At 39.3% G+C, this 27,369-nt stretch overlaps 1 protein-coding gene across 1 annotated transcript in view; it reads left to right on the top strand.

Moving 5' to 3' along the window:
* Positions 1-17,836, top strand: part of btbd19 (BTB domain containing 19) — a 31,513-nt gene extending 13,677 nt beyond the window's left edge. The window contains exons 4-8 of the mRNA XM_002937084.5: positions 8,821-8,880; positions 10,375-10,443; positions 16,321-16,452; positions 16,989-17,114; positions 17,195-17,836. Coding sequence (XP_002937130.2) covers positions 8,821-8,880; positions 10,375-10,443; positions 16,321-16,452; positions 16,989-17,114; positions 17,195-17,329 — 522 coding nt within the window. The 3' untranslated portion in view covers positions 17,330-17,836. The remainder of the gene's footprint in view (positions 1-8,820; positions 8,881-10,374; positions 10,444-16,320; positions 16,453-16,988; positions 17,115-17,194) is intronic.
* Positions 17,837-27,369: the final 9,533 nt, after the last annotated feature.

Below are 27,369 nucleotides of genomic sequence, written 5' to 3'. Positions count from 1 at the left end.
GTCTTCCAACAAGGCTGCGACGTCAGCAAGGAGGTGGTGGAGTCATGTTTTGGTCCAGAATCATGGGAAGAGAGCTGGTCGGCCCTTTTAGGGTCCCCAAAGGTGTAAAGATGACCTCTGCTGTTTCTGATTGACCACTTTCTTGCCTGGTACAGAAGGAAGAACTATTCTTTCCGTAATAAAATCATCTTCATGCATGAAAATGCACCATCTCATGCTGCATCAATGGCTGCTATGGGGAAGTCATGGTGTGGCCTCCATCCTCCCCTCACCCCAATCCTATTGAGAACCTTTGAAACATCCTCAAGCAAAAGATCTATGAGGGTGCGAGGCAGTTTATATCCAAACAGCAGCTCTGGGAGGCTATTCTGACATCTTGCAAACAAATTCAAGCAGAAACTGTCCTAAAACTCACAAGTTCAATGGATGCATGACTTGTGAAGCTGCAAATAAGGGCTCCTATGTTAAAATGTAACGTGACCTGTTAAAATGTTTCAAAAGTTAAATGTTGTTAAAAGTTTGATTGAAATAGCTTTTGAATTCAGTTGCAAACACAACAAATGACAATTTTCAGTTCTTAACAACCTATAAAATGTTTTAAAACTTACTGTGCGTAATCATTTGGAACAGTGCATTTTAAGTTTTTTATTCTTAAAAAAAATACGGTTATCATTAGGAGGTTTGTTCAATAAAATTTGAATTGTATTCTTAATAGTTGATAACATGAGAATTATGCTGACTGTTATTTACATCAATTATTTTGGTAAATGAGAAAAATATCATTTGCATAATAATTTGGAACAGGGTGTATATATGTGTACTGGGGGGGTCAATTGAAGGGGTTGAACTTGATGGACTTTGGACTTTGAACTCAACTCAACATCTGGACAATGGCTAACTTAAAGGTGGCCATACACATTAAGATTTTTCTCTAACAACCAATTTCAGTGCAATCCGTCAAATTATCGTAAGGTTAGTGGACACCGAACAATCGCATATCTAGCAATTTTTCACGCGGCATTGGTTAGAAAATTGATTGGGCAGGTTTGAAAATTTTCGTTGTTACCAATGAAATTTGCCCATTGTCGAATTGTTTGCAAGGCCAAGCAGGTAGTTTTCTTAGCTTCAGCTAGACATATCATTTGAAATGGTAATTTTCGTTGATGGACAAATCGTACTTTTAAATGATCCTTTCATAATAAGCTTGTTCCTTATGGGCTCTGACACAAGGGGAGATTAGTCGCCCGCAACAAATCTCCTTTGTCGCGGGCGACTAATCTCCCTGAAATGCCATCCCACCGGCGAAAATGTAAATCGTCGGTGGGATGGCATACGCGGCACATCGCGGAAGTTTCCTCTCAAGGCAACTTCCGCGATTTTGGGGAAATTGTGGCGCCGCGTATGCCATCCCACCGGCGATTTACATTTTCGCAGTTGGGATGGCATTTCTGTCGCGGGCGACTAATCTCCCCGTGTGCCAGAGCCCTAAAGGTCTTTTAAAAATTAACGTGTATGGCCAGCTTTAGTCCCTTATCTCTTATGTAGAGGGCTCCAGAGCTTAAGTACTGTGGCTCATTCCATTAAGAACATTTCTCTTGATCTAAAAGTTTGTACTATTCTGGTATGGAAAAAATTTTAATGTTTCTAATGTTGTGTGTAAAAAAAATAAAAAAATAAAATTCAGTCTAGGCTTTCTCTTCATGTTATTTATATTGATTGCACTTCTAATATGTGTTCTTTTGAATTATTCCTTACCTTAATCAGTGTCGGTCTGGCCCACCAGGATACCAGGAAAACTCCCGTTGGGCCCAGGTGTCAGTGGGCCCTCTTGCTTTTAACTATTTGGCCAATTACATGGCCATTCCCTATTTCTGTATGGGAAAAAGAGATGAAAGTATAGAGAAAAGAGACTTGGTTCAGGGTCTCCTGATGGGCCCCTGGGGTCTCAGTCCAATACTGACCTTAATCCTTAACTGCACTTATACTGCACTTATATTTTTACAGCCCTGATTTAAGGTGTCTGCATTTTTTATCTGTAGTCGGTGGACATTGACTTTCCTTTGTGACCCGTCTTTCCTGCCGGGATTCAGGAAGAAGGGAATTTGTAAACTATTAATAATACACGGGCAGGAAATGAGAGCAGACAGGGTTGTGATTATTGTGCCAGAAGTTGCACAGATGCCGACAACAGACTGAAATAGAATAACTTCCTTTGAATAGGGAGCAGCAGCCAAAACTCAGTTCACAGGATGTTCTCATTTCATTGTTGTGATTTTCTTAGCAGCTGCAGTGTAACCTTCAAATCTCCCTTTACTGTTTCTGTACAGTTCTTTATTTTTTTGTCATTTTTCTCTGTCTTTGGTTGCCTATGTTGTAAATAAATAAAGTACACAAATATATATTCCCCCAGCCCACCACCAGATATTTTCTGATAAATTGGACGGACGGCGGGGGGGAACTAAATATAGCTCTGCCTATATGTGCATTTTAAGGTGACTGTAATAGCTAACCTCTTATGCGTGCTGGTGCTCCCTTTCTTTAAAAATGCATTGGCCCTGGGTCCTTTTATGCAAAGTGTGCTACTGCCATCTTTTTCAGTGCTCCCAGATATCCCCTGCACTGGATTAAGCTGGGTGTATGCGCAGGAAAGAAATCACCAAAAAAAATCAGTACTGGGTTGGTGTGCACCCACACATGGAGGCACAGGATATACTTGGGAGCACATGAAAAAATGATGGCAGCACACAATGCATAAAAGTAAAGTGTCTGTTGTACAATTTAAAAAGGAGAATGGGCAGACAATTAGAGATTATAGTCTTTTGGAGGTGCCAATGACACACCCAGTAATTTTACTTTTTAACACGCTGAGATAATCCAGTAATATGGTGGAAGGACATAAGTGAAAACTTTTGTTCCAGATCTGAAATATAGTAGCCAGTGCTGTCATGAAAATCTAGGCTTATGCCCTGTGTATGTCAACAAATTATTTTTAATTGAATAAATACACTTTATCATTTAATATAACATTTATTAAAAAACAAGACACAAAGCTTCAGAATTCAATACTATACAATGATAAAGCTATGGTGGGGAGAGGAAGTGCATGGGGAAAGAAAGGGGGTAAGAAAGTTCCTGGACACACAGCCTCATGTACCAGGGCAGCAAGCAGGGCCCATGCAAATGGGCAATCCCAAAAAGTGTGCAAAGCTGTTTTTCATTGATGATGAACTGTAGGAAATGCCTCCGGGTTCTAAGGGAAAGTCCATCTTGGATAGCCATCCCTGTGATATCCTTGTGCTTGTTGCTCAGCTTGTTGGAAGAATCTTTTTCCCAGACAGACAGACTTTACAGTGGCAGATGGGAGCCCTGGAATAGACTCCAATTCTGGGCTCTGATAAACTTGTGGATTGTCTTTGGTTTCCTCAAGTCAGACATCACTGCCTCTTGTTTGTGTTCCCTCATGAATGAGGATAATGCTGATACAAGTGGATAATGCTGATACCTTCCACCACCAATATATTATGAACCAGAAAAATTAGTAAATCTACCTGTAAAGCAAAAAATTGTGTATTTATATCAGGTGGTTCAGCCTGACACCAATTCAGCTAAACCATACGGCTTGAGCAGGTTTGGGCCAATTAGATTCCAAAGCACTACATAGAGCTCAGCTGAGAGGCCATCACTGCATGGGATGCTGTTTTGCTTAAAGGTATTATGTCATGATTTTTATTTTGTACATTTAATTTGTATATAGCAAATAATTCACTCTACCATTTAAATGTTATTCTTGCTTTGGTCACCATCTTTTTGAATATTTTGGAGGTTTGGAATTTGCTTGAGCTGCAGCCACTTTCATCTGTGGGACTGCCTGGGTGGTTGCTAGCTGGGTCTGCAGAATCTGGAATGGTTCCAGATGCTCACCTTTCTCAGGGCAACTTTATATGTTAAATTGCCGATCATGCTCAACCACCCAGGAGCTATCCACATTCAGTAACCAGCTGCAGACAAGCTCCTAGAACAGTGAAGATGCTCCTTTTGATCAGAATAGTGACCCCTGTGGACTGCAGCTATCTACAGATCAGGTGTTTTGTATGACCTAAACAAAGGAATAGCACATATCTTTAACATATACAGATTACAATTCTGTCTCTCAAAAAATGCAAAAACATTCTGCTGTCTTAGCTGATCTCTTCTACTCCTCACATTAATGGTGAGTACACAACACTATTAGTTTGGATAAAAAAAGAGAGAGTCTTGATTAGCATTACACCTATATGCTACCACTCTGGTCGGATCGGTCTCTTCTTCCCACATTAGACAGGAGCTGACTCCTCTGGAGTTTCTGCTCCTGGTGGCTTTAGTGGTTTCCATTAAGGAAATGATCTTTGTGATGACAGCAGGGCTTTCCTCCATTTTCCTCTTCCTTTGCCCTGTGCCACTATATCAACTGATCATTACCTCTCTAAGCCACACTTCATGGACATCTTAAGCATTATTCCAAATCAAATACCAGTTCATCAGATCTATTAGTAGGCCACATATGATATAGAATGAATTTAAAATGTCTCCCATAATTCTTTTGCATAAGCTTTTGAAGCATGTACAGGGAATTCTGTGCAAAACTATTATTTCTCCCTACCATGAACATCTTTGAGAATTGCCTGCATATACAGGGAAAGTGAAAAGTTGTAGCTAGAAAAAATTGTTTTGTAAATTAATTGGTTTCACCTCTTCTCCCAAGCTTGTAGAAGTTTTGGCAGTATACTGAATGTGTGTTTTTTATTTGGTTCCCATGAATCAGAAACATAATATGCAAAGGGAAGCCTTTTGGAGAGTGTTTATGTATCTGAAACATCTGGGAAATTTCCTCATCAAGTTTGGCTTGGAGGTCTCACTGCATACAGCATGGGAAAGTCATTATACTTCATCATAAGTCAATATCCGGCCTCAGAGTCATGTGATTGTATTTGTGTATGGAGGGCTAGTATTCTGCTGCACTGTACATCTACAAAGCAGTATTTAAAAAGATGCACAGTTAGCCATAAGAAAACTGCTCAGATATTTACAAGGTCAAAGTCTATTTTAGACCAGTTTTATATTAATTACAGATTTAAAACTTGGTTATGTGGATAAATAGTTCAAAAATTACTAGATTTTTGTTTCTCCCTTGAAGAAAATAGATTGTTTGTAGCACACCTGTATATCATTAATGCAGTTGTATAATACAGTAATAGCGCATTGAGGGCAATAAAATAAAAATAAATATGCAGAGTAGCAAAGATGAAATATAGAAATTAATCTGTTGGTTCACATGTTTTGCTTAGATTTTCATTACAAAAACTTATTTTGTGTATTTGTATCAAAATGTATTACATAGTTCACCCTCGCTCCCTTATACAAACTAACATATGAGACCAGGGGTGCACCTGACATATTTGACAGCTTGGGGTCCCTGGTGTGACTTAGAGGGCAACTGAACAGCTCCACGCCCATGCATACCTTCTGACTCCTGGAGTCTCCCCATTTCTTTTAACACAACCCAACTTAGCTAGGCCTATCGGTTGACTAATATAATGCATTGGAACCGCTGCCGGATCTATACCCTGTAAAGTTATACTCATCTCATAAAGCCTGTAATTATGATGTATATAGCAATGTTATAATCTAACCTGGGGGGGAAGTATTCCGTTCTATCCCTTTGTATTGTCAGATATGTTGTTTTATGTTTTATGTTGTTGACGAAAATCAATAAAATACACCTTTCAAAAAAAAAAAAAATGTATTACATAGTTAATAAATCTGATGTGCATCAGTAAACTGACACATTTGTGGATCATTTACTTAATTGTAATAATATACTACAAATTGAATGAATGACCTATTTGGCTGTTAATTGTTCTTGTTAATACAACACATTTTTTCATAGACATTGAGCTGTTTTGCTTTAAATACATTATTTTACGTTTCATTGGGTTTTTTCTGCCTTAGTTATTTCTTGGGTGGATGCTTAGACAAATTAATTATTACCTAAGACAATCAAGGAGGAAGCCTTCAACTTATTATTGTGGGGTAAGACATGGGGCATTTTTTTCATAGAAATAAGCTGGAACTTAATGGCTGACTTTTGGCATATCCATGTGATTTGCTCACAGAATGATCGTCCCAGTCATCCACATGTGGATCCCTATTTCATTAAGTAGATAGATGAGCCTGTATGGCTGATCAGCTAGATCACCAAGGAAGTATAGACTGCTTTATTTTTATTTTGGATTTGGAAAATCCATCAGTCAGCCTAGTTTCCATTGAGTAATGAACTCATCATATCTTTAACTTACGAACAGTAAAATTTTCTGTTAAAAAGTGGCATGAGAAGCCCATAATGTTTTAATACCTTCCGGAATAAAAAAATTGTGTTCATAAAAAGTCAAACCACAGACACATTTTTAAAGCTGTGCCTCCTCTAACCAAGGGATGGAAAGCTGCTGTGTTTTAGAAAAGACTGAGAATTTAGTTGTGTTAAACCCATCCAGTAAAGAAAAAAAAAATCTGGGCTATAAAAGCTTGATGATATCACTTAAATTCTTTCTCACTACCGGATGTCTTCCAAAACACTCCAAACAACAGGGAGGCTTTGAAAATTTATTTCGGGGGTTTTGGGGATTTTGACTTCAGTGAGATCATTCCTTCCTTTCCTCCCAGCTGTCTTATTACATAGTGAGGCTCTTTGTCCTATGATATAAATATAGTACATATTAACTCCTTCCTTATTAGATGCCTGTTTAGACTCAAGAGTTTAGTTATTTTTTTTATTAGGACTAAGAAATTTTTGATGAAGGGAAATTAAACTCAAGTTGAGTAAATAAACAATTTCCACAAGATTTTTACACCCTACTTTACTGCATCTTACTACCATATTGTATGTTACCTGTATCATTGGGTTTAGGTACCAATTAAAGTTACATTTACCAGTTATAGTTTGGTTAACTTCTTATTAAGGATGTGTGTAATGCTCGGCAGCCCACTCTGCCCTGCTACTTTGTGACTCACTCTCCACATGACATGTGTGCGTTACTTAGCAGAAATCTGTTACTTTAATGGGGATATCCAGGGGGAACTCCTGATAGTGAATTCTATACACATGGGGAAATCACAGCAAATATTTTTTTTTTCTTTACAGTCTTAGCTCAACTTATGGAACTGTATGTATATATTTATACTGTGCTACTTATGTTTGCAGTGCTGTACATGTACAGTAGAACAAGAAATGAATACAACAAACGGGGTTATTTACAATAAGATAAATACAAAGTAGGATATTAAATATCTTTCTGTGTGGGTCTCTGCAATGCATTACTGGATGTTTGCTTCATAAATTCAGTATTTACATAGAAGAACATATCCAGTAGACCAGTATGATTAGCAGTAAACCCCTTTCTGTTCCATTTTTATTATATTTTGTTATGGGACATGATGACAAGCATATTCGCACCTTTCCAGTTCAATTCAGAAAAACTACTTTTCAAGTTTGAAAATTTCATCTGCTGATGAACCATGTCAGCTAGTACATGGTGAAATGAGTCACAGATTCCCTTCATTCCTTGCTGTCCCAGTCTTTTGGGCTGTTAGCCTGAATAAACAGAATCATACAAAGTTGGCCATGCCATGTATGTCCCCTTATACGCTATTCACCCATGCAGTCTGTGGGCTAGATAACATACATTATTAGCTCTTGTACAACTAGGGGCACATTTACTAACCCACGAATCCGAATTGGAAAAATTCCGATTGGAAAACGAACATTTTGCAACTTTTTCTTATTTTTTGCGTTTTTTTCGGCGCCTTTACGACTTTTCGGAAATTGTCGCGACTTTTTCGCTACGAAAAAATCGCCAGATTTTGCGCAACTTTCGGAATGGCTACGAAAAACTTGCGTTTTTTCGCGCAAATCGTATTGGTAACGAAAAAGTCGCGACAATTTTCTGAAAAAATCGCAAAATACCGATCATTGCGAAAAAAACGCAATCGGACACATTCGGCCCGTTCGCGGGTTAGTAAATGTGCCCCCTAGTGTTCATAGTCTATCCTACTTTTTGTGATACAGTTACTACATTTACTAATTGCAGGGCAGGCCCAGACTGGCAATCTACCAAAGGGGCTGCTGTAAGATGCAATAGACAGTCACTATTTAGTGGGCTGGTGGGTGGCTTTTTGGGTCTCCATGCACTTACAATGCATGTCCTATTTCGAAGCCCAGTCCAGACCTGCTGCAGGGCAAAGTGCAAAAAATGGGCACATTTTACTCCCAGCAGGTAGCAGAATTGCTGTAGGTCTCTGAACTCTGTTTTTAAGCACAGAGAGTTTCATTTGCCCCATGAATACTGTGCTGTCCTATAACAGACAGTACAAAGATTAGCAGGAGTAGAGCAGTTTTATTATCTACTGTGAGGTGCAGAGCATAGCCAGATCCCCAGACAAAAGTGTTCTTTGCATGAACACTTAAAACTCTTTGCATTTTTGTCTGGGGTCAAAATAAATAAACCCTATTACATCTCATTAAAATGTCTTTAATTATTTTCTGTATGTCTGCATTTTCATATTAACAACTCCCATGACTAGCATTACTTTTTGGCAAAGTTACTACACAGACAGAATGAAGACTGAAGTGCATGCTGCTTCTTAAAATCATATGGAGGACTAAAATGTACCTGAACCTGTGAATGTTTCCTCTTGGATACACATGTTCCTGTATCTGTTGGTCAGAAATCAGAAACTTAAAAGTCTATTTCTATTCACACATTTATTTTGTTATCTTTCTTATAGCTGTGCGTTGAATTCATCAGCAAGACACTAACAGTGGAGTTAGGCTGTGAAGCATTGCAGGTAGGCAACCATACCAGTAGATGCCTCTGATTGCCATTGGGCAGTGAACATTTCCTTTAACTCAACGAAAAAGCCTAATTATTCCATTTCACTGTTTTAGTAAAGCCATATTAGGTCCTCTCATACAGGCTCAGCTACGGCAGCAGTGGTGGCCATGCATTCAAAGCCATTACTGAACTTTCGTATGGTTGCACTTAGCACCCCTGCAACTGTCCCACATTCTGTTCAGAATTGTGTTCAAGTAGGTTTATTGAAGCTGCGGAACCCTGGAGCTATCGCACCCTCAGAGACATGTCCATAGATGCAACATACTTTCACCTAAAAAATCAAGCTCAGATGTAAAAAAAATGATTTAATGTTATGCACAGTTGCGTTCAGTTCATGGGAAGCACATAAGCAATTGTACACATTTTCACCTATTGGATAAAATAGCATAAGGTGCATCCCCCTTTATGGGAAAAATTGCTTTGTGGGTATAAATCATGTCAACTTTCACATTGCACTTGTGTTTGTAAATAAGCCTGGTGGTGTGCTTTTTGCTCCACCGTATGTATCACACTTACCCAGCTACTTTGTGACATGGAGGCAGCTATAGGATGAATACCTCACATTTGTTTGAATTTGTAGAATTTCATGCTATTTTTACCTTCCTGGCAGTTCAGATGCAGAAAATTAGTATTCATTGTTTCAGTGTTTAGTTGTGCATAAAGTTTATTTTTATCCTCAACTGTAGTTATAAATACATCATTCATGAGCCCTCCATGTAGTAGCACTAAATGTAGAGACAGCACAGTAAAAAATACATGAGCATAAACTGCACTGATTGGCCATTTCCACCTGCATGTATAGCCTCCTGACTGTGTCATTGGTCACTGCATGTACGTAAAATAGTGTGGTTGTTATGATTTGCTGTACCATCACACTCAAAGGAGTAAAGAACCTTAAACAAAAATTGTGTGTTTTGGTTGCTATATTCTTAAATCACTAACATATAGTGGAATTCTGACAAGCATGCAGGTTTTTTAATGTTATTGTATAGGTCACGGTTTGTCAACATATTTTGTGACATGACAGGAAAAAAGCTGACGTCCAACTAACACTCCCTGGGGTGAGAAGAATGCAATATTGAGGCTCAATTGGCATGTTCAGTTGAACTTCCTCATACTTTATACCTGACCACAAAAGAGGTTCTGAATGGTTCACTGGTGCGAAACTTTGTTTAGCAGCAACCCTTATAACGATCCCTGGTAGCAAAGAAAACAAATAAGCACAGAATTTCAGTTTATGGAAAAACAATATCTGTCTGGCTTTGCAGGGAGGAGAAGTTTGGGGGGGGCAGGCGGGCGGTGTTCGTAATTCATCAAATTAACAGATTTTGATTTATCAGGCATTACAGATGGGAGATTAATTAAGCAATGCCAAGGTCACAGTTTTTCCATATAGTATTGAATGGCTTCTGTCACATGCATTCTTGCTATTTCTGTTGTGTTTTAGGCTGCAGTCACTTATGGACAGACTGACTTGAAGCAGAAGTGCTTGGCATTTATTGAGAGATTTACAGAGGTAGGTCACATTCTTTGGTAAGGGATTTTTAGTATTGGCTGGATTTATTTTTTAATGAATAAATGTAATTTATATAATAATATGTTAAATCATAGTGTGATTTGTAGTCCAGCGACAACTGAGTAAAGTATGGTTGAGCAGTGCAGTACAGCGGGGTTTAATGTACCTATAAAGCAGAAGAAAAGTCATTTTGGCATTTTGCTGCCAATAGATTCGCCACATTTGTGCAAGCTAGAATGCTATATTTAATCTGCAGAAAGCTTTACCATACCTGAGTAAACAGCCCTATAATCTCTCTCTGTTTGTTTAAGATAGCAGCTGCCATTTTAGCTTGGTCTTCCTAGCTTCCTGCTGTAGATCTAGCCTTTGTATCTCAGATTACACATTCCTAAGGGTGGGGGGAGTGAATTTTATGAATTTATAAGGGAGGGGGGAGCAGGAAAGGAAGAGAGAGCTGCGCAGACTCTGGCCCCAGGAATGAAGGATTTTTCTGAGAGAGGAAGATCAGATACACAAGAACATGTTTACAAAAAAGGAGACAAGAAATCCTGTGTTTCTTTTGATAGAGGACTACGTGCAGTTTTTCTGTGAGTGCTTATGGCTGTATTTACATAGACCTTTCTGAATAAGCTTACTTAGTTTTTACCTTTCCTTCTCCTTTAAACAGGTGACCATTATACGGTGAGCCCAAATTATGTTTCTTTACAGCATTCCATCCAGATGTTGTAAATAACAGAATAAAACTAGCTGGGGTTATGTAATAAAAGGCACTAAATTAGCCCAGGAGCAGACACCAATAGCAAACAATCAACAGGTTGCATTTACTGGTCACCTGTTTATTGTTTTCTTTGGGTTACCTCTCCTGGCCAAACTTAGTGCCTTGTATTACATGTGAAGTTACATGTCTTAAATGTCTTTGTTTGCCATAACAGGGTTAAGTTACAGGAGTAATATGGGCAGATACGGGGTCCTGGTAAAACTGCTCACAATAAAGTAATATAATTCACACTTTATTACATCTACAGCTACACCCAGCCAGTGTTCCCTGCTGCAATACAGATGTCACTCAGGCTTGGGACCAGGTCATGCCTTTGGCCAAGATCCAGTTTAAGTTGCTGGCTCATAAATGAGATCTTATATTTTCTTCTGAACAAGAACACTCTGAATTTAAGTCATCATAAATATCATATATGAAAAGTTTATCAGCGTTTTATGGAACAGCGTTTTTGAAGCTATGGGGCTTGCCCACCATTTTCTTCTGCCTTGGGTATTTTTAAAACTATCCCAGGGCAAAAACCTGGGTGCTAGTACCAAAAAAAATGCACTGGAACAAGGACAGCACTCCTAGGATTTAAAGAATTGTGAGCAAAATGTAAATGCACAAATAGAAAGGTTTATTACTTAACACATCTGTATTTTATAAATGGTGCTTAGTGATCTCATCAGTTATAATCAGTGCTTAAAGGGGTAGTTCACCTTTAAATTAAATTTTAGTATGATATATATTAAAAATGTTATTGCGTCTTATTTTTCGCATCTTAATGCACAGTTCACTAAAAGGATACTTGCGTTAATTTAGACACAATGCTGTTTGCGTTATTTAAGTCGCAAAGACTGTTGACGCAACGTGCATTAATAAACGCAGCGTGCACAAATTGTCACCGCGTGCGAAAAAACGCACGCCATATTAGCCATACATGCCATTACTTTTGAAAAATTACTGTTCTGAAAATGACCATTTCCCTGCAAACTGGAGGATGCATCACTCTAGGACCAACACATACTTGAATAAATCACACTGCAAAGTCCATATTGAACGCAAAAAAGCATGCGATAACGCTTATCGCACTTTAGTGAATCAACCCTTTGTAGCTTTTTGTTAAGCAGTTCTCCAGTTTGGTTTTTCAGCAGACATCTGGTTGCTGGGGTCTTATTTACCTTAGCAACCAGGCCATGGTTTAAATGAATATGAATACTGAAGGCCCTGCATAGAAAGTAATAAAAAGTAGCAATAACAATAACATTGTAGACTCACAGAGCAGTAGTTTTTGACTGCTGGGGTCAGCGACCCCTCATTTGAAAGCTAAAAATATGTAAAATAGGAAGGCAAATAAACTATAGCAAATATATAATGAAGACCAATTACAAAGTTGCTAGGGCAACATACTAAAAGTTAACCTAAAGGTGAACAATGACAGGGTTTAGGCCTTGTGCTTTTTTATATGGTCATGGTCCTTGTATTTTACAAAAGGGGGGGGGGTAGATTTTTCACTCTCTCTCTCTCTCTGTCTCTCTCTCTCTCTATATATATATATATAAATATATTATACAGTCAAGGAAGCTGCTCTCAAAACAAGAGTTTTTTTATTGTAGAGGTGAACTAACGTTTTGGCTGACACATAAGAAAGACTGGTGCGTCAGCTGAAATGTTAGTTCACCTCTACAATAAAAAAACTCTGTGTTTTTTCAAAAGTCCTGTGAGAGCGGCTTCCTTTACTGTCATTACATTTATCTACCAATTTTGAAGACTGCGCCCAGGCGTATTTTTTTCCCCTGTGACGGGAGTGCCGGCATTTCCTACTTGTTCTATATATATATATATATATATATATATATATATATATTATATATATATATATATATATATTTCTTTGGAGTTCTGGCCCCCTTTAGCTCATTATATATATATATATATATATATATATATCTGAAATCATCTGTAATAGTGTATGTTTACATCTTTCTGTGTATCTGTGTGTCTCATGACTACATGCTTGTTGGTGTGTATGCTTGCTTTAGTTGTTCAGTGTGCCTTCTTCTAAGATTGTGTTTGCTTTGTGTATTGCTGTGTTCGAAACATGGTAAAATGTTTTCCTGACACACAATGTAATATAAAGCAGTTTTCTGCAGGTGCTTTGCAGACATGAGATGCATGACCAACTAGTTAAAAGAAGGAGTGTGGGGGTCAGCTGACCCCTCCCCATATCAAAAACAGAGCCCTGAATAGTTAGGGGGGTTATGCTGCTGTCTTTGTCAGTGGTTTTGTCCCTGTAAGCCAGTGCTGTGCATTACTATTGTCTAATAGAATGAAACACCGACAGCTGCCATCTGCTGTCACACTGGATGTTGCATTGCTTAACCCCCTCACTAGCAGTAACAAAAGGATAAAAACTAAGGCTAGAGGCTATAATGTAAAACTTTGGGATCCCTGGTTTCATATCCAATTTAGTTTTTGAACTTTGGCAAGTTGCTTTACCTGCGCCTTAAAAAAATCTGCCTTTATATATATCTATGGCTAACACTAGTTGCTATAGAAGGAAATTAGGGATCGTTTAGAATGGGGGTGCATAGTGCAGAAAACAGTAAAAAAGCACCATGCTTTTTAGGTACAATGTCCCTTGCCACTTCTGAGTTATGCCTGAGACTCTCAGGGGCAACTTCTTGCATATTTGTACACAGTACACACATTGCCTCCAACACAACATTCAAGACATACCTTCCTTCCACATTATTTATGACTTATAAGGGAAGAGCACCAGGAAAGGCAAGGTGCTCTGTCATGGGAAAATATACTTTTTCAAACGCATCAGTTAATAGAGCTTCTCCAATACATTGAAATCTGTTTTTCAAAAACACAGATTTTTTTTATATTTATTTTGAAATTTCACATGGGGCTAGCCATATTCTTCATTTGCCAGGGTGCCACAGCCATGTGACCCGTGCTCTGATTAACTTCAGTCAAACTTTACTGCTGAGCTGCAAGTTGAAGTGATATCCCCCCCCCAGCACACAAAATGTGGTTAAAGGAAAATGAAAGATAAAAACTAAGTAAGCTTTATCAGAAAGGTCTATGTAAATACAGCCATTAGCACTTAATGCTGCACTGAGTCCTCTATCAAAAGAAACATAGGATTTTTTTGTAAACATGATGCGCCAGTGTCTGACTTCCTCTCTCAGAAACATCCTTAATTCCTGTGGCCAGAGTCTGCGCAGTTCTCTCACCTCTCCTGCTCCCACTCCAACTAGAATGCTAAGAACTCCCTCCCCCCTCCCTTAGGAATGTATGATCTCAGCTATAACAGCTAGAGCTGCAGGCAGGAAGCTACTTAAAATGGCAGCTGCTATTTTAAGCAAAGGGAGAAAGCTTCTAAAGCTGTTTACTCATGTATGTTAATGGTTTCTGCAGAATAAATATATTGTTCTAGGTGGCACTAATGTGGCAAATCTATTGGCAGTAAAATGCCCAATGATTTATGCTGGAGATGTAATGAATCTGTTAGTACACTGTTACATATCTGGTTTAGTTATCAAAAGATAAAACCATTCTGGGATGCAATCAGTAAAATTTGTCAGGAGATCACGGGTAACCAAATTAACCTAACCCCACTGTTAACTATACTACTCCATTCCTCATATGAGGAGAAAAACTTTAAACAAAGCTTACTCCTCCAGTTACTGCTGGCAGCATGTTCTTTGTTACCAAAACACTGGAGGGATCCCAATCCTCCAATAATAGAAGAATCATGTAATACTGGCAACGATATCTATCTTATGGAAGAAATGTCTTCATCCCTAAATAATAAACACACTGATTTTATTGCCACATGTTTACCATGGGTCTCGTACTACATGATCTGATTATTTGTCTTATGTCAGAAACAAACAGGTGACCACATCATTTTTACTTTATTTTTGTTATGTTTTCTTTTTATTATTGCACTTCATTGTTTTTATTCCATCATAATACAATATTATAATACATGCAACTTTTTTATTTTTTTAACATGCAACTTTACAATATATAGAAAGTGTAAACATCCTGTAATTGTATTGAAACAATGAAGCTGTTGATTCTTTTGCTGAGACGGCTGCCTACACACCAATATTACAACTAAAAAAACCCAAAAACATTTGTTTGTTCAAGAATGGAATTTTAAATGATAGAGGGTAATTTAGAAATAAAAAGTATACCATACATTTCATGACAGTATCCCATTAATGTCTACTTGCAGAATTAAATTTACAGGGCATCACTGAGCTATGCTGTGCACCTTGCGCTGCATTTTTAGTTCTGCTTTGTACAATATTTACAAATCTAACAATTCACATTAATAGAACAATTTTCGCCATATAGATAGTTAACAAAAATGTGCAGCTAAAGAGATATTCACCTCAGAATCATCCCTCTGCTGATCCTTCACTTCAGCACAGACCCTGTTGGGGGGTTGGGGGGGGTCAGTGAGCCCTACAAACACTAAGTCGCTTTTTTACTTACTTATATGATGTCACACATTGTCACAATGCATTATGTAGGGGTGAGAGATATGGGTGGATAGAGGGTGTGCTATTAAGTAACTGGTGGTCAGTGGTGACCTAGTTGTTTGGATGAAAAAGGAGGGGTCCTTCACAAAATCTTAATCCAGTTTAAGCTACACCCCTGTTTAATAGCCCCTGTGGCAGATAAATAACAGGGAAGGTTGCACACAATAGAGCACAGATCAGTAAAAGAATATTTATGTTAACCCTTTATTTGTGAAAGCAAACATAAAAAAAAAACAAATGGTGTACTACAGAACAGGACATGATGGCATCAGTATAATATATAACTTAAAACACTGCAAAGTACATACATTCAGTGTTCAATGTTAAATAAAATACTTTGTATAATTATACACATGTTGATTGTGAAACCTTTTAATGACAGGAACTTCTTTGACCTCTGGACATTGTTGCATGTTAATATTGGTTAATGCTTCCTTGTTGGTCCCTCCAGAATTGAACATAAACAGGATGCAATATGATGAAGCAGACGTTCTTGTGATCTCTGTGTTGGCCCTGCTTCTACTTTTAATAGCAACCTCTGCCTTATTTTGACAGGAAATCATTAAAACGCAGAGTTTCCGTGAGCTCTCAGACCTAGGACTTTTGAGCATCCTACAAAGTGACCAGCTGTCCATTGATGAGGTGCCACTTATCCAGGCAGTGCGAGAATGGGCCCATGTCAATTCAGTGAGTTCCCAGGCCACCCAAGTGGTACACTGGAACCAATATTACACTTGCACTTTATACATACATACTTAATATACAGTAAGCAGACTGTCAGCCAGTAAGGGTGCCATAGCAGTAAAAGAGGTAAACTTTATTTTGCATTTCCTTAGTTTGCTGCTAAAAAATACATGAAATATGCTAAATAAGATAAAAGCATTTTAGTAGGAATTACAAAATAATTTATATACATTTGCCAGCCAAATTACTGCAAGCAAATATAAGCAGATCCAAACATAAATATAGACATCAATTAACAACTCAAGCCAAAGTATACAATCAGCAAATATGCCAAGAAAAATAGCAGGTTTTTTTGGCAGTTGTGGCTTTATGCCCAAAATAGCTAATATTGGGCTGGCATCTACTTGGATTACCCAGTAGTTATAACATGCTATATAAATCCCTTTTTTATGCATAGGTACTTAAAAGCTATGTTTTATACTTCATGGTGATGGATATTTGTGCAACAGCAATGAGAGACAAGTGAATTCCTGTTTCAGGTGGTCCTGGAGGTCCCTGTGTCTGTGGTTGCCTTGGATGTAGTAAAGGGGTTGCGCCTCTTCCTTTTGTCACCAGAAGATCTGACTACTCTTGAAAAAGAAAATATGAAGGATGAGCTCATACCGGTTAGATATAATTATTGTCTTTAATATCATCATGCAACCAATATGAACAGATAGAAATAATGTATTTTCTCTTAATGCAGGAGAGCCAAATTGCTCAAGCTTGGAAATTCCATGCCCTAAAAAAGGTCAATGAAGCCCAGTCTTATTTGTTCCAGCGACGGAAGGGAACTCTGCCAAGAGAACACCACCACTACCTGGAACCCCCTTCCAAGTGAGGATGCCAGACTGCATTTCCTATGCCTTTAGGACACAAAGAAATGGATATGCACTTATCCTCAGAGCTTGGGAACATGACTGAACAAAGATATATAAACCATGGAATGAAAGTAAATGATACCATATAAGTAAAACACCACAGTCCAAGATTGTTCTTAGAAGGCTGTGGTTTGGCATGGGTCCTCCAAAAATCCCCAAATTGCATACAAAAATTGAACTGTTGTACTGATATAATGTAAAACACAGCTTTGCTATGCCTGTCCATAAGAGGAAGATTTTGGTTGTGTTCTAGGTACTGATGCAATTGTATGGGTATTCACACAAGTATTCCCAAGTATTAGGGAGTTTGGTGTCAGACCTGATGCATATTTTTTATCATGCACCTCATAAGGTGCATATGATTAATTGATTGCTGGCAAGTTGGGACTACAATTATAGATACACACACACACACACAATATAATTTTGCCTTCCTATTTCTGGGACAGGGGAAAGGACTGTTGTTAGTAGAAGCTGTCTTATGAAAGTTTGAAGGTAAATAAACCCCTTCTTTGACATGAGCTCATTGGAGGTAATTTATAAACACTGGGCAAATTTGCACCTGGGCAGTTACACTTGGCAACCAATCTGATATTATATTTAATTTTTCAACATACAGCTGCCTCAAAAAATCTAATCACTGATTGGTCGCTATGTGTTACTGCCCAGGTGCAAATTTGCCCAGTGTTTATAAATGACCCGCATTTAGTTGGATTTAGGTTACAAAGGTGCATAATCTGAACCTCCAAAAATAAATAGAAAATTACACATACATACACAACTCCACTGCCTGAAATGGAATCGTGTATGTCTGCAGGAAGCAGCCCCCCCCCCCTTCCCCCTTATGTACACAGAGTGTTCCAACCTCCCTTTCACCGCATTCCACTGTGAAGTGATGGCTTTTGGGGCTTGTCCACATGCTTTTCAGAGAATATATGTAATATATGTAATATATGCACTATGGAAAGCAGAGACAGAATGTATTGCTTCTCAGTGGGACAAAGTAAGGCTGGGGTTGCATTAAATCTTGAACCTAAACAGGGTTGGAAATTGTTATTATGAGTAACATGGCTTTCTTTCATTCTGTTAAATTTGGTATGTATGTGTAAGGTATTTTTAAAGACATGTAGACAAAAAGTTCAGAGCTCAGATAATGTTTATGCCCCTTTTTACATAAGCCTAGCTGAATAAGCATGTCTAAAAGGGGTTGTATTTTCCTTTTAAAAATTTTAAATGATTCGTAATTGTAGTTATTTGTTTAAACAATGTATTTTCATGGGACCAATGCTGTCACTGACCTGTTCACCATACTACGCTCGAAATTTAAATAACATTTGCATTAAATTCAAGTGCATATATATATATATATATATATAATGGATGCTAGAATGGCTGCTGATAATGACATTCACGGGACATTTCAAATGCAGAAGCGTGCAACATGAGTCATATGAAATTACACAAGAATGTTTATATGTAAATGTATTTTGCAAGTTTCTTTGTTGAAGACTTCCTATTGCAAGATGTATTGGGACAAATGAATCTTGCAACAAAACACCAATGAAGTGACTGCAGGGGTGAAATCAGTGCAAGTGTAATGTAAGGGCTCTGGTACACGGGGAGATTAGTCGCCCGCGGCAAAACTCCCTGCTCGTTTTGCCGCGGGCGACTAATCTCCCCGTGTACCAGAGCCCTAAGAAGTGGGAGATTTTTACCCTGCATTCACATGCATTGTGTGTCCTTTGTTTTATGTTATCTATATATCTATATAACACCTAGTACACAGCACGTTATAGACACTAGGGTGAAGACACACAGAGCTACTAGTAGCAGCTACTTCTAGTGGCTACAGAAGAAGACAATGCTGATTATTTACTGATAATTGTCTCTACATGTCTTTTAGGGCTCTCGCACACGGGGAGATTAGTCGCCTGCGGCAAAACTCCCTGTTCGCGGGCGACTAATCTCCCCGAGTTGCCTACCCCTGCCATCCCACCGGCGAACATGTAAGTCGCCGGCGGGATGGCAGACGCTGTGGGGCGATTTGCGCAAAATCAGCACCATGGAAACGGGATTTGCTACGTCACCAGTACTAGGCTGAAAAACGCCATAGTCAGGGGCTGTGTGGCTTGTGCGGCGTTTTTAGGCTGAGAAAAACCGCAGCGTAAAAACACCACGTGTGGCATCAGCCTTAAGGTGGCCATACACAGGCAGATTTCAGCTGCCGATTTGGGTCCTTAAGGCTGACTCAGCAGCTCCTCTATCAATATCTGGCCAGGCTTGATTTTTTGTCGGATCGGCGACCACATTGGCTCATTGATGTGGTCCAAGCTTTGACTTTTCCTATCCCCTTCATTGCATTGCAATGCATACAATCACATTAGCACAATGTCGCCCACCCAAAGTGGGCCTATCAGGGGAAAGATTTGCTCTTTTGGCAATCCCTAATGAATCTGCTCACCTCTGGTTAGTTTTGGCCAAAAGAACTCTCTATTATATTTAGTGTATTTCACTTAGGTTAAATCTTAAACATGTTTTCAATATATTTGGACTAAATATTAAGCATTCATTTTTATTACAATAAAAAAAATAAAAGTATTTATTAATAAAGGGCAGAGCATTTTGTGTATAACAATATAGCTGCCATTATACAAAAGGAAAAAATGTCTTTACCATATCTCTGCATAATTTTACATAAAATTACAAATTCTGAAAGAATAGAAAGGGACTTATAACCCTGCTGATCTTACAAGGAAATCCTTATCGGTGACCCTTATATAGATAGAAATAGTATTGTATCTGACATAATTCCTAATTTTAGTGGCCTTAAATGCCTTTTCATTAAATACCCTGTATATTATACATATATTTTAAATTGAAACTTATTTCAAGTAAAACTGAAGAGAGTTATTGTATGGTGGAGTAAGTGGCAAAGGAAAACCTAACCTTCTGCCCTCTGTGTTTTGTCTACAGACACGAAACACATTTTCTGGGAATTTATTATAAAATTTGGGCAACGCCTTGTAATTAACCTTATAAGAGGTGTGTTAAGTGCAAGACACAAGCTTTGTGATTACGTATGCCCTTTATGTGGGGTGAGGCAGCATAAACCAAAACTGAATTTGCATTTATCCTTGCCTGACTAATGATGCAAATTAGAAGTCAAATGAACAATGACTGCATGCGTACTGTACTTGTATTATTGCCCAGTGCGCCTTTGTTTCAATGTATTTGCAATCTGGTATCTGTACGAATGATCCTCATTCTTATATTTAGTTCCAGACTGCCAGCAACAATGTAGTTATACAATTTCTTATTTTCCATCTCCCTTTCAAATATTTTTTAAAATGATAGCCCTGGTGCTAAACAGTTAAAACCAGGCCAGGCCCTGTCAGGGGGCCACATATTGTCCCGGGCCTGTTCAGACATTGACTGGAGAAGGTCTTCCAATTAGCACAAACTTATGCAAGTGGATTCATTTACATATTAGCTTAAGGTGGCCATACAAAAGCAGATTTAAAGGAAAACTATACCCCCAAACAATGTAGGTCTCTATAAAAATATATTGCATGAACAAGCTCATATATAAAACCCTGCTTCATCTAAATAAACCATTTTCATAAAAATATTTTTTAATATTATGTGCTATTGGGTACTCCTAAATCGAAAATTGGCATTTTAAGAATTAAGGGCCGCCTCCTGGGATCATAGGATTCACAGTGCACACAAACAAGCCAAGGCACACATACATGCTAGGCCACATCAGCCAATTAATGGACAGAGTTCTGTCTTTTACTTCCTTACTACTTCCCGTTACAGTTAGAGCTGCATTATTTCTGGTCAGGTGATCTCTGAGGGAGCACACAGCCCATCACTAAATGGTGGCTCAAGGGAAAGGATGTAAAAGGGCAATATTGACTAATATATATATTCCAGTTTGGCGAGATTCTTTAATAGGTCACTTATAATATGAACTATATGTTGGTTAAGCATTTATTCTGGGTGTATAGATTTCCTTTAAGCTGACGACTGGGACCAATTTGGCAGCTTATCTGACCATGTATGGGGCCCCAACCAATATCGGCAAAAATCGACCAGATTTTGATCCCACAGGCTTGATTTTCCTATTGGATTGGGGGCCACATGAGCTCATTGATGTGATCCTTGCTCTAACTGCTCCTATGCCCATTGTTGTAATTAGATCCTGTGGCCCTAGGGCCAAACAATCAAATTAATCCGATATCACCTACCTTGGGTGGTCATATCAGATCCCGCCACGAAGATCCCAAGCGAATCTTATGGTGTATGGCCACGTTAAAACTTAGGATAAAACATAATTTATATAACTCACATAAACTTACATAGAAACATACATGGCAGACTCCACTGACTCAGTTAATTGTAAAATAAATAACACTGACTGACAGCAAAGTATAGGCCGTGATAGCAGAGATCTATTGCAGGCGACTAACCATTCCAAAATGCCTTTCCACCGCCAACAATAGGAGTCGCTGGTGAAAAGCCCTTTGCGTTGATTTCGTTTCCCAAAGTTGCACCAAGTTGTCTGCAGGAGAAAACTTTGCATGACTTCGGAATGTGGAAACAATACAATGGCCTTTCCACCAGTGACTTATATTGTTGCTGGTGGAAAGGCTTTTTGAAACAGTTGGTCACCCATGATAGGTCTCTGCTATCTGGGGCGACTAACTGCTAAACCACTCCATGGGACATCAGCCTAATGCTGTCTGTAACATGTAAAACTCATTCTTCAAATGTTCAGTGCAAGGGGTGCAACACTGGAGAACTTCTATCCAGAAGGTCAGGACTCTATAGTTTATCAGGCCTTATTGTGCACAACATATCCACCCGCTGAATGCCCAGCTTATCTCCAGTCATTCACTTCTTATTTTCGTAGTGATCTATTTCCTGGCCTTTGGGTCTCCCTACCCCACCATTCTAAGCCAGCAGCTTACAAAACCATCAGAAACCTCTCCACAGTGTGTGCCAGTGGCAGTCAAGAAATGGATAAGACCTAGGCCTCTTTTTCTGCAGTCCATGCACAGGCTCTTGAGACAGCTGATTTGCATAGAAAGAGTTTTTACACACACCTGGTAAATTAAACCGACACAAGGTTTGCTCTGTTGGTGATGAATCAGTACAAGTGGCATTACATGCAATTTTTGCAGTGGGCACAATTACACAGGAAAGCTGGAGTAAACTGTGTTTGATCTGGACACAGATGTGGAGGGCAAAATTACACCGGGACAAAAGATCTGATCCCTGGACAATTAAGGTGACACGAAAGTGCAAATCTTACAAGACCCAGTGGGGGACCTTGGCTGACCAAGGTCAACTTTTATTGTAGGGGTCCCACACATTCATCAGTGGTCAGTCAGTTTGTTAGAAACAACAGAAGTGAATGACCTTATGTCTTGTTATGTTGCTTCCCCCTTACCCATGTACATAGAATTTCCTTCTGCCTCAGGGTAGTCCTATGAAAAAAATAAGCTTTATACCAACAAGTCTCACAACATTGTATTATGTCAGTAGGTGAACCTGCATATTTCTTGAACAGATGGCAGGGTTTGCTTCCCAGTTCATTTGCCTGTGGTGTAGTCAGCTGGAATAGCACATTTACCAAAGAGGCTTTGAACGGATCAGCAGGATTTAGTAAATGACAGATACTATTACTCACTGTCATAATTAAGGTACTGCACACAGAACCATACTCTTGCCTATCATAAATGTGCCTCTGAGTCTAACTTGCCTAACCTGCCTGCATGCCAATTATCATGCTTTCAGAAAAGTAAATGGAGATCTTACAGAGTCATTTATAAATCAGCTGCCCTACTGTTGTACTGGGGGATCTGCCTTTTTATTATTTTTGCACTTCTTAGCCCTTTAATCCCTTGATAAATCATGTTCACTCCTAAATACTGTTTAAAAAACAAGAGGTGTTGTGCCTATAGTACAAAATGTATTTACCCTATGGAGAATTGCATTTGTCTGTAAATTGCCAGAAAGCAAAGAATATACGACCTGATGGTTTTATGGTGCAGCCTGTGCTGCTGGTACTCCCTAGCTCATCCGAATTATGTAAAAGTTAGGGGACAGAACAGGGGATGCTTAATGCCTGTATCTGCTGTCCCCATTCATAGAGTGATCTGATCACATTCAAGCCATGCCATTTAATTATTTACAGTTTCCAGGGATGGGCCCCTGACACTAGGCAGGCCATAAGCTATATCCTAGAGCAGTGCTGTCCAACTTCTACGGTGCCGAGGGCCGGAATTTCTCTAGCATACATGGTGGAGGGCCGCTAATGGAAGCCAGTTTTGACCACTCCCCTTTTTGAAACCACACCCACTTCAAACCACACCTATTTTATCACAATGGTGGTAGCACAGCAAAATCCCATATGCTTGGTCCTTACTGTGGGGATATCAACCATCATTCATATGTGAAAGAATTATGTCATATTAAGATATACCCTTAAATTTCATATGCCTCCTCCTCCCCTGTGGATAGCAGAGCAACCCCCAGTACATAATTACACACCTTAGGGACCATTTAATGGCTATTTCCAACTGCTAACAAACTCCCACAACAAACCCCCTGCCAGGTTCACCTCCCACAAGCAGCATAGGGCAAGCAGAGTATGGCACACACAGGCAGCACTCTGCCTGTCCTAAGCTGTCTGTGCGTGCCATACTCTGCGTGTCCTACCCTGCCTGTGTGTGCCATACTCTGCCTTCCCTATGCTGCCTCTGTGTGCCATACTCTGCCTGCCCTACCCTGCCTGTGAGTGCCATACTCTGCCTGCCCTACCCTTCCTGTGTGTGCCATACCCTACCTGACCTATGCTGCCTGTGTGTGCCATACTCTACCTGCCCTATGCTGGCTGTATGTGCCATACTCTGCCTACAGTACCTATGTCTGAGGTGTGAAGAAGTGAACAATGGGAGTGATTACAGTCTGAGCCTGAGGTGTGAACACTGCAGGGGGTGAACAATGCAGGTATTAAAAGGTGTGAAAAACACAGGGGATTACATATTTAAACAATACAGAGGGATTACAGCCTGAATCTGAGGTGAGAACCATGCAGGGGGCCAGTTAATCTCAGTACTGATACCATTTAATGCTTACTCAAAGGTAAGCCATCAAAGCAGCCAGACAGGTGGGGGCCACACAGAGGGGGGTCGCGGGCCGCATGCGGCCCGCGGGCCGCCAGTTGGACAGCACTGTCCTAGAGTATGTAATGAGTAATCTGGCCCTGCATATAAATATCCAAAAGCTCCCACCCTAAAGGTGCCATATCTTTTGGAAACAATGCAATGGATTTTTCCAAGCATTTCAGTATCATTTGAGGTGCCTCCTAATTTAATGTAGCAACCCATGGTTTTCAAAAAGGGCTTCATTTCTGGAGCAGCATAATGGCGCACAAAGGGCATTGGTGTCTGATTCACTTGAAGCAATTCAGCTGCATCAGTGGATGCAACCTGTTAGAGGAAACCTACAATTATCACAATGTGCAGGTTGGCAGTAGTTCAGGGTTTGTTAGTGCCTATTCGTACATTTGCACACATTTCAGAACTGACTGAACAGACATTTTGGTGCTTACCAGAAGTTGCTAGGAACATGTATAGGGCAGTACCTTTGTGAATACTTTTGTATACTTTTGCATCGTTTCCAGCGTTTTGCACTTATATTTGATCATGAGCCATTAGACATTCTAACAACTGAGCAACAATAAAACTTGTGCCCCCAGCTCATCAATGCGGAAAAGTGCACTTATTTTTAGACCTATATCTAAACAATTCCTTTGTTGCATGCTGAAAGCAACTGAGAGTTTGCAACAATGGGTCTCTGATAGGAAGTTGGTGCCATACAACATCCCCAGTTGAATGGCTCATAATGAGTGCTATCTGAAATGTGGAACCAAAAGTCTTCCCCACCCCCCCACTTAAATACAGATTTTGCTGGAGAGACGTGCAGCCTATCGTCAGTGTCATGCTAATTATTTATTAATATAATTAGCGCATATTCACTGGCACCCAGACATGCAGCTGAGGATATTCTACAAACTTTCACCTGTGACCTCCAGGCAGCTGGCAGGGATGGGGAAGCAGCCATCTGTACGGCAGCTCTATTACATGCACCCTATATTGTTTGTTTCAAGATTCACTTTGCATTAATCCCTTGGACAGCAGAAAAGCATCTGGTCTAAAAGAAAGGGAAAATATGTTTTTTTTTTATTTTAAAATAACTTTCAAGATATTCTCTATCCATATTGTTTATGGTACATTTATTCTTGCCTTATACTGACAGTAGTGTATGGGGGGAAATACATAGTGTTGAAGGATAATTCATTCTCTGCCTATTTACATACAGGTGGGAGGCAAACGGAACACCAGTGAAGGTCACATGCCCTTTAAGGACAAGAAAAACCTGATTCACTGGGGTTGCCAGTAATTTAGGCACCCTCATTTCCCCAGTGAATCCAATTGTTAAGTTATATTTCCAGGCTGGTATTCCTTTTAGGAATAGCCCAGGGAAGAAAGTAACACAGTGCCACCATCTTACTTTTCTAAGATGTCCCTGCACAGACTTTAGTCTAACACTTGAATAGTGCAGCATGGCAGTGTGGTGCATCCTCTTTATGTGGCTAAATCAAAAATTCAGAATTGTAGAAGTTTTCACACATTTTTGTTTTAAAAAAACAAAGATGAACTCTGTTTGTAAATGTATCAAGTAATGTATGAAATTTTAACATTATAGAGTGGCACTAACCAGGCTCATTGAGCTGCTGCTTGGGAACATCAAAAGGGGAAAACAATGTTAATTCATTTTTAAAACAATAAAACAGAAATGTGAGAAAAATAGTTAATATTTGTTTTTTTAAGAATTACCTCTTTAATATTAGGGGGTGAGGGTTGTGAAGTTGTGGGATTCTGGCAGATACATTAGATGGCTGTAAGAATGGGTTGGATGCAGTTATTGGACAAATAAGGGGGTGACCAAAGAGTAAAAGAAATATGTGCTTAGCCCCCCCTCACATACACACACGCCATTGCACCCTAGCCATGTGTCTCTTCTGCCTACCCCTAGTTCAGGCCCTGGCTGTATGACTTTTTAGCAAGTGAGAAAATACAGGGTATTGTTACTGTAAGTTACTATGTTACTACTTGTGCCATGAGTCCTATAAACCCCATTGTAGTATCTTGTGCTTGAGATAAGCACTGGTTAGTTACATAATACTCATATTGAAAAGGACTGGGCACACGTCTCCATTTATTACACTGCATTCTGAATTTAGCTGTACAAAAGAGTTCCCTAGGTAGCTGCCATGGGCCGTAAGACCATCTGTCGGCTGTGTTAATAGAATGTATTTAAGTCCAACAAGCAGGATTCCTCAGTGACCTTAGGGCTCCGGGTACAAAGGGCCGACTCAGCTGAGCTGTTTGTTTCATTTCAGGATATGTTGTCAGGGAGACTCCTGGCTGACTAATGTTGAGGAAGGGAAATCCCAGTCATATTCAGACTTCAGTCTGTCTTTGGAATGTGGTGACTCCCCCTCCCTACTGCTCCAGCTGTCTCCGTGCCCTTGGACAAATTTTAACCAAAAGGGTAGTAAAGTATAGAAAGCCTAGGCCTCTGGAAAAGAAGCTCTTAGTTAGGCTAGCACACATTTATGTTTTCACAGTGTAATAAAATTTAATGTACCACTTACAGACACAAGCTTAGTTCCACAAACCAGGGCTTGGGAAATTGGCAACACCTTCCCCCTTGTCATTAAACTATTTAATTCTTAAAGCTTCTCATAATGCTGCCTGCACTGTCATCTAACTCTTTTATTTCTAGGCATATGTACAGGCATATGTACACAAGAGAAATGTAAAATCACAGAAAGGAAGGTAGCCAATATGCTACGGCTGTAAAGGCACAACATGAGTGAGGAATACTTCTTGCATCAGACACTGGAAAGACAGGACATGATAAA

Source organism: Xenopus tropicalis, chromosome 4 (assembly GCF_000004195.4).
Source record: "Xenopus tropicalis strain Nigerian chromosome 4, UCB_Xtro_10.0, whole genome shotgun sequence".
In the NCBI taxonomy this organism is placed as follows: domain Eukaryota; kingdom Metazoa; phylum Chordata; class Amphibia; order Anura; family Pipidae; genus Xenopus; species Xenopus tropicalis.
Note: the sequence above shows the minus strand (reverse complement) of the source record. Positions and strands in the feature narration are given on the sequence as shown.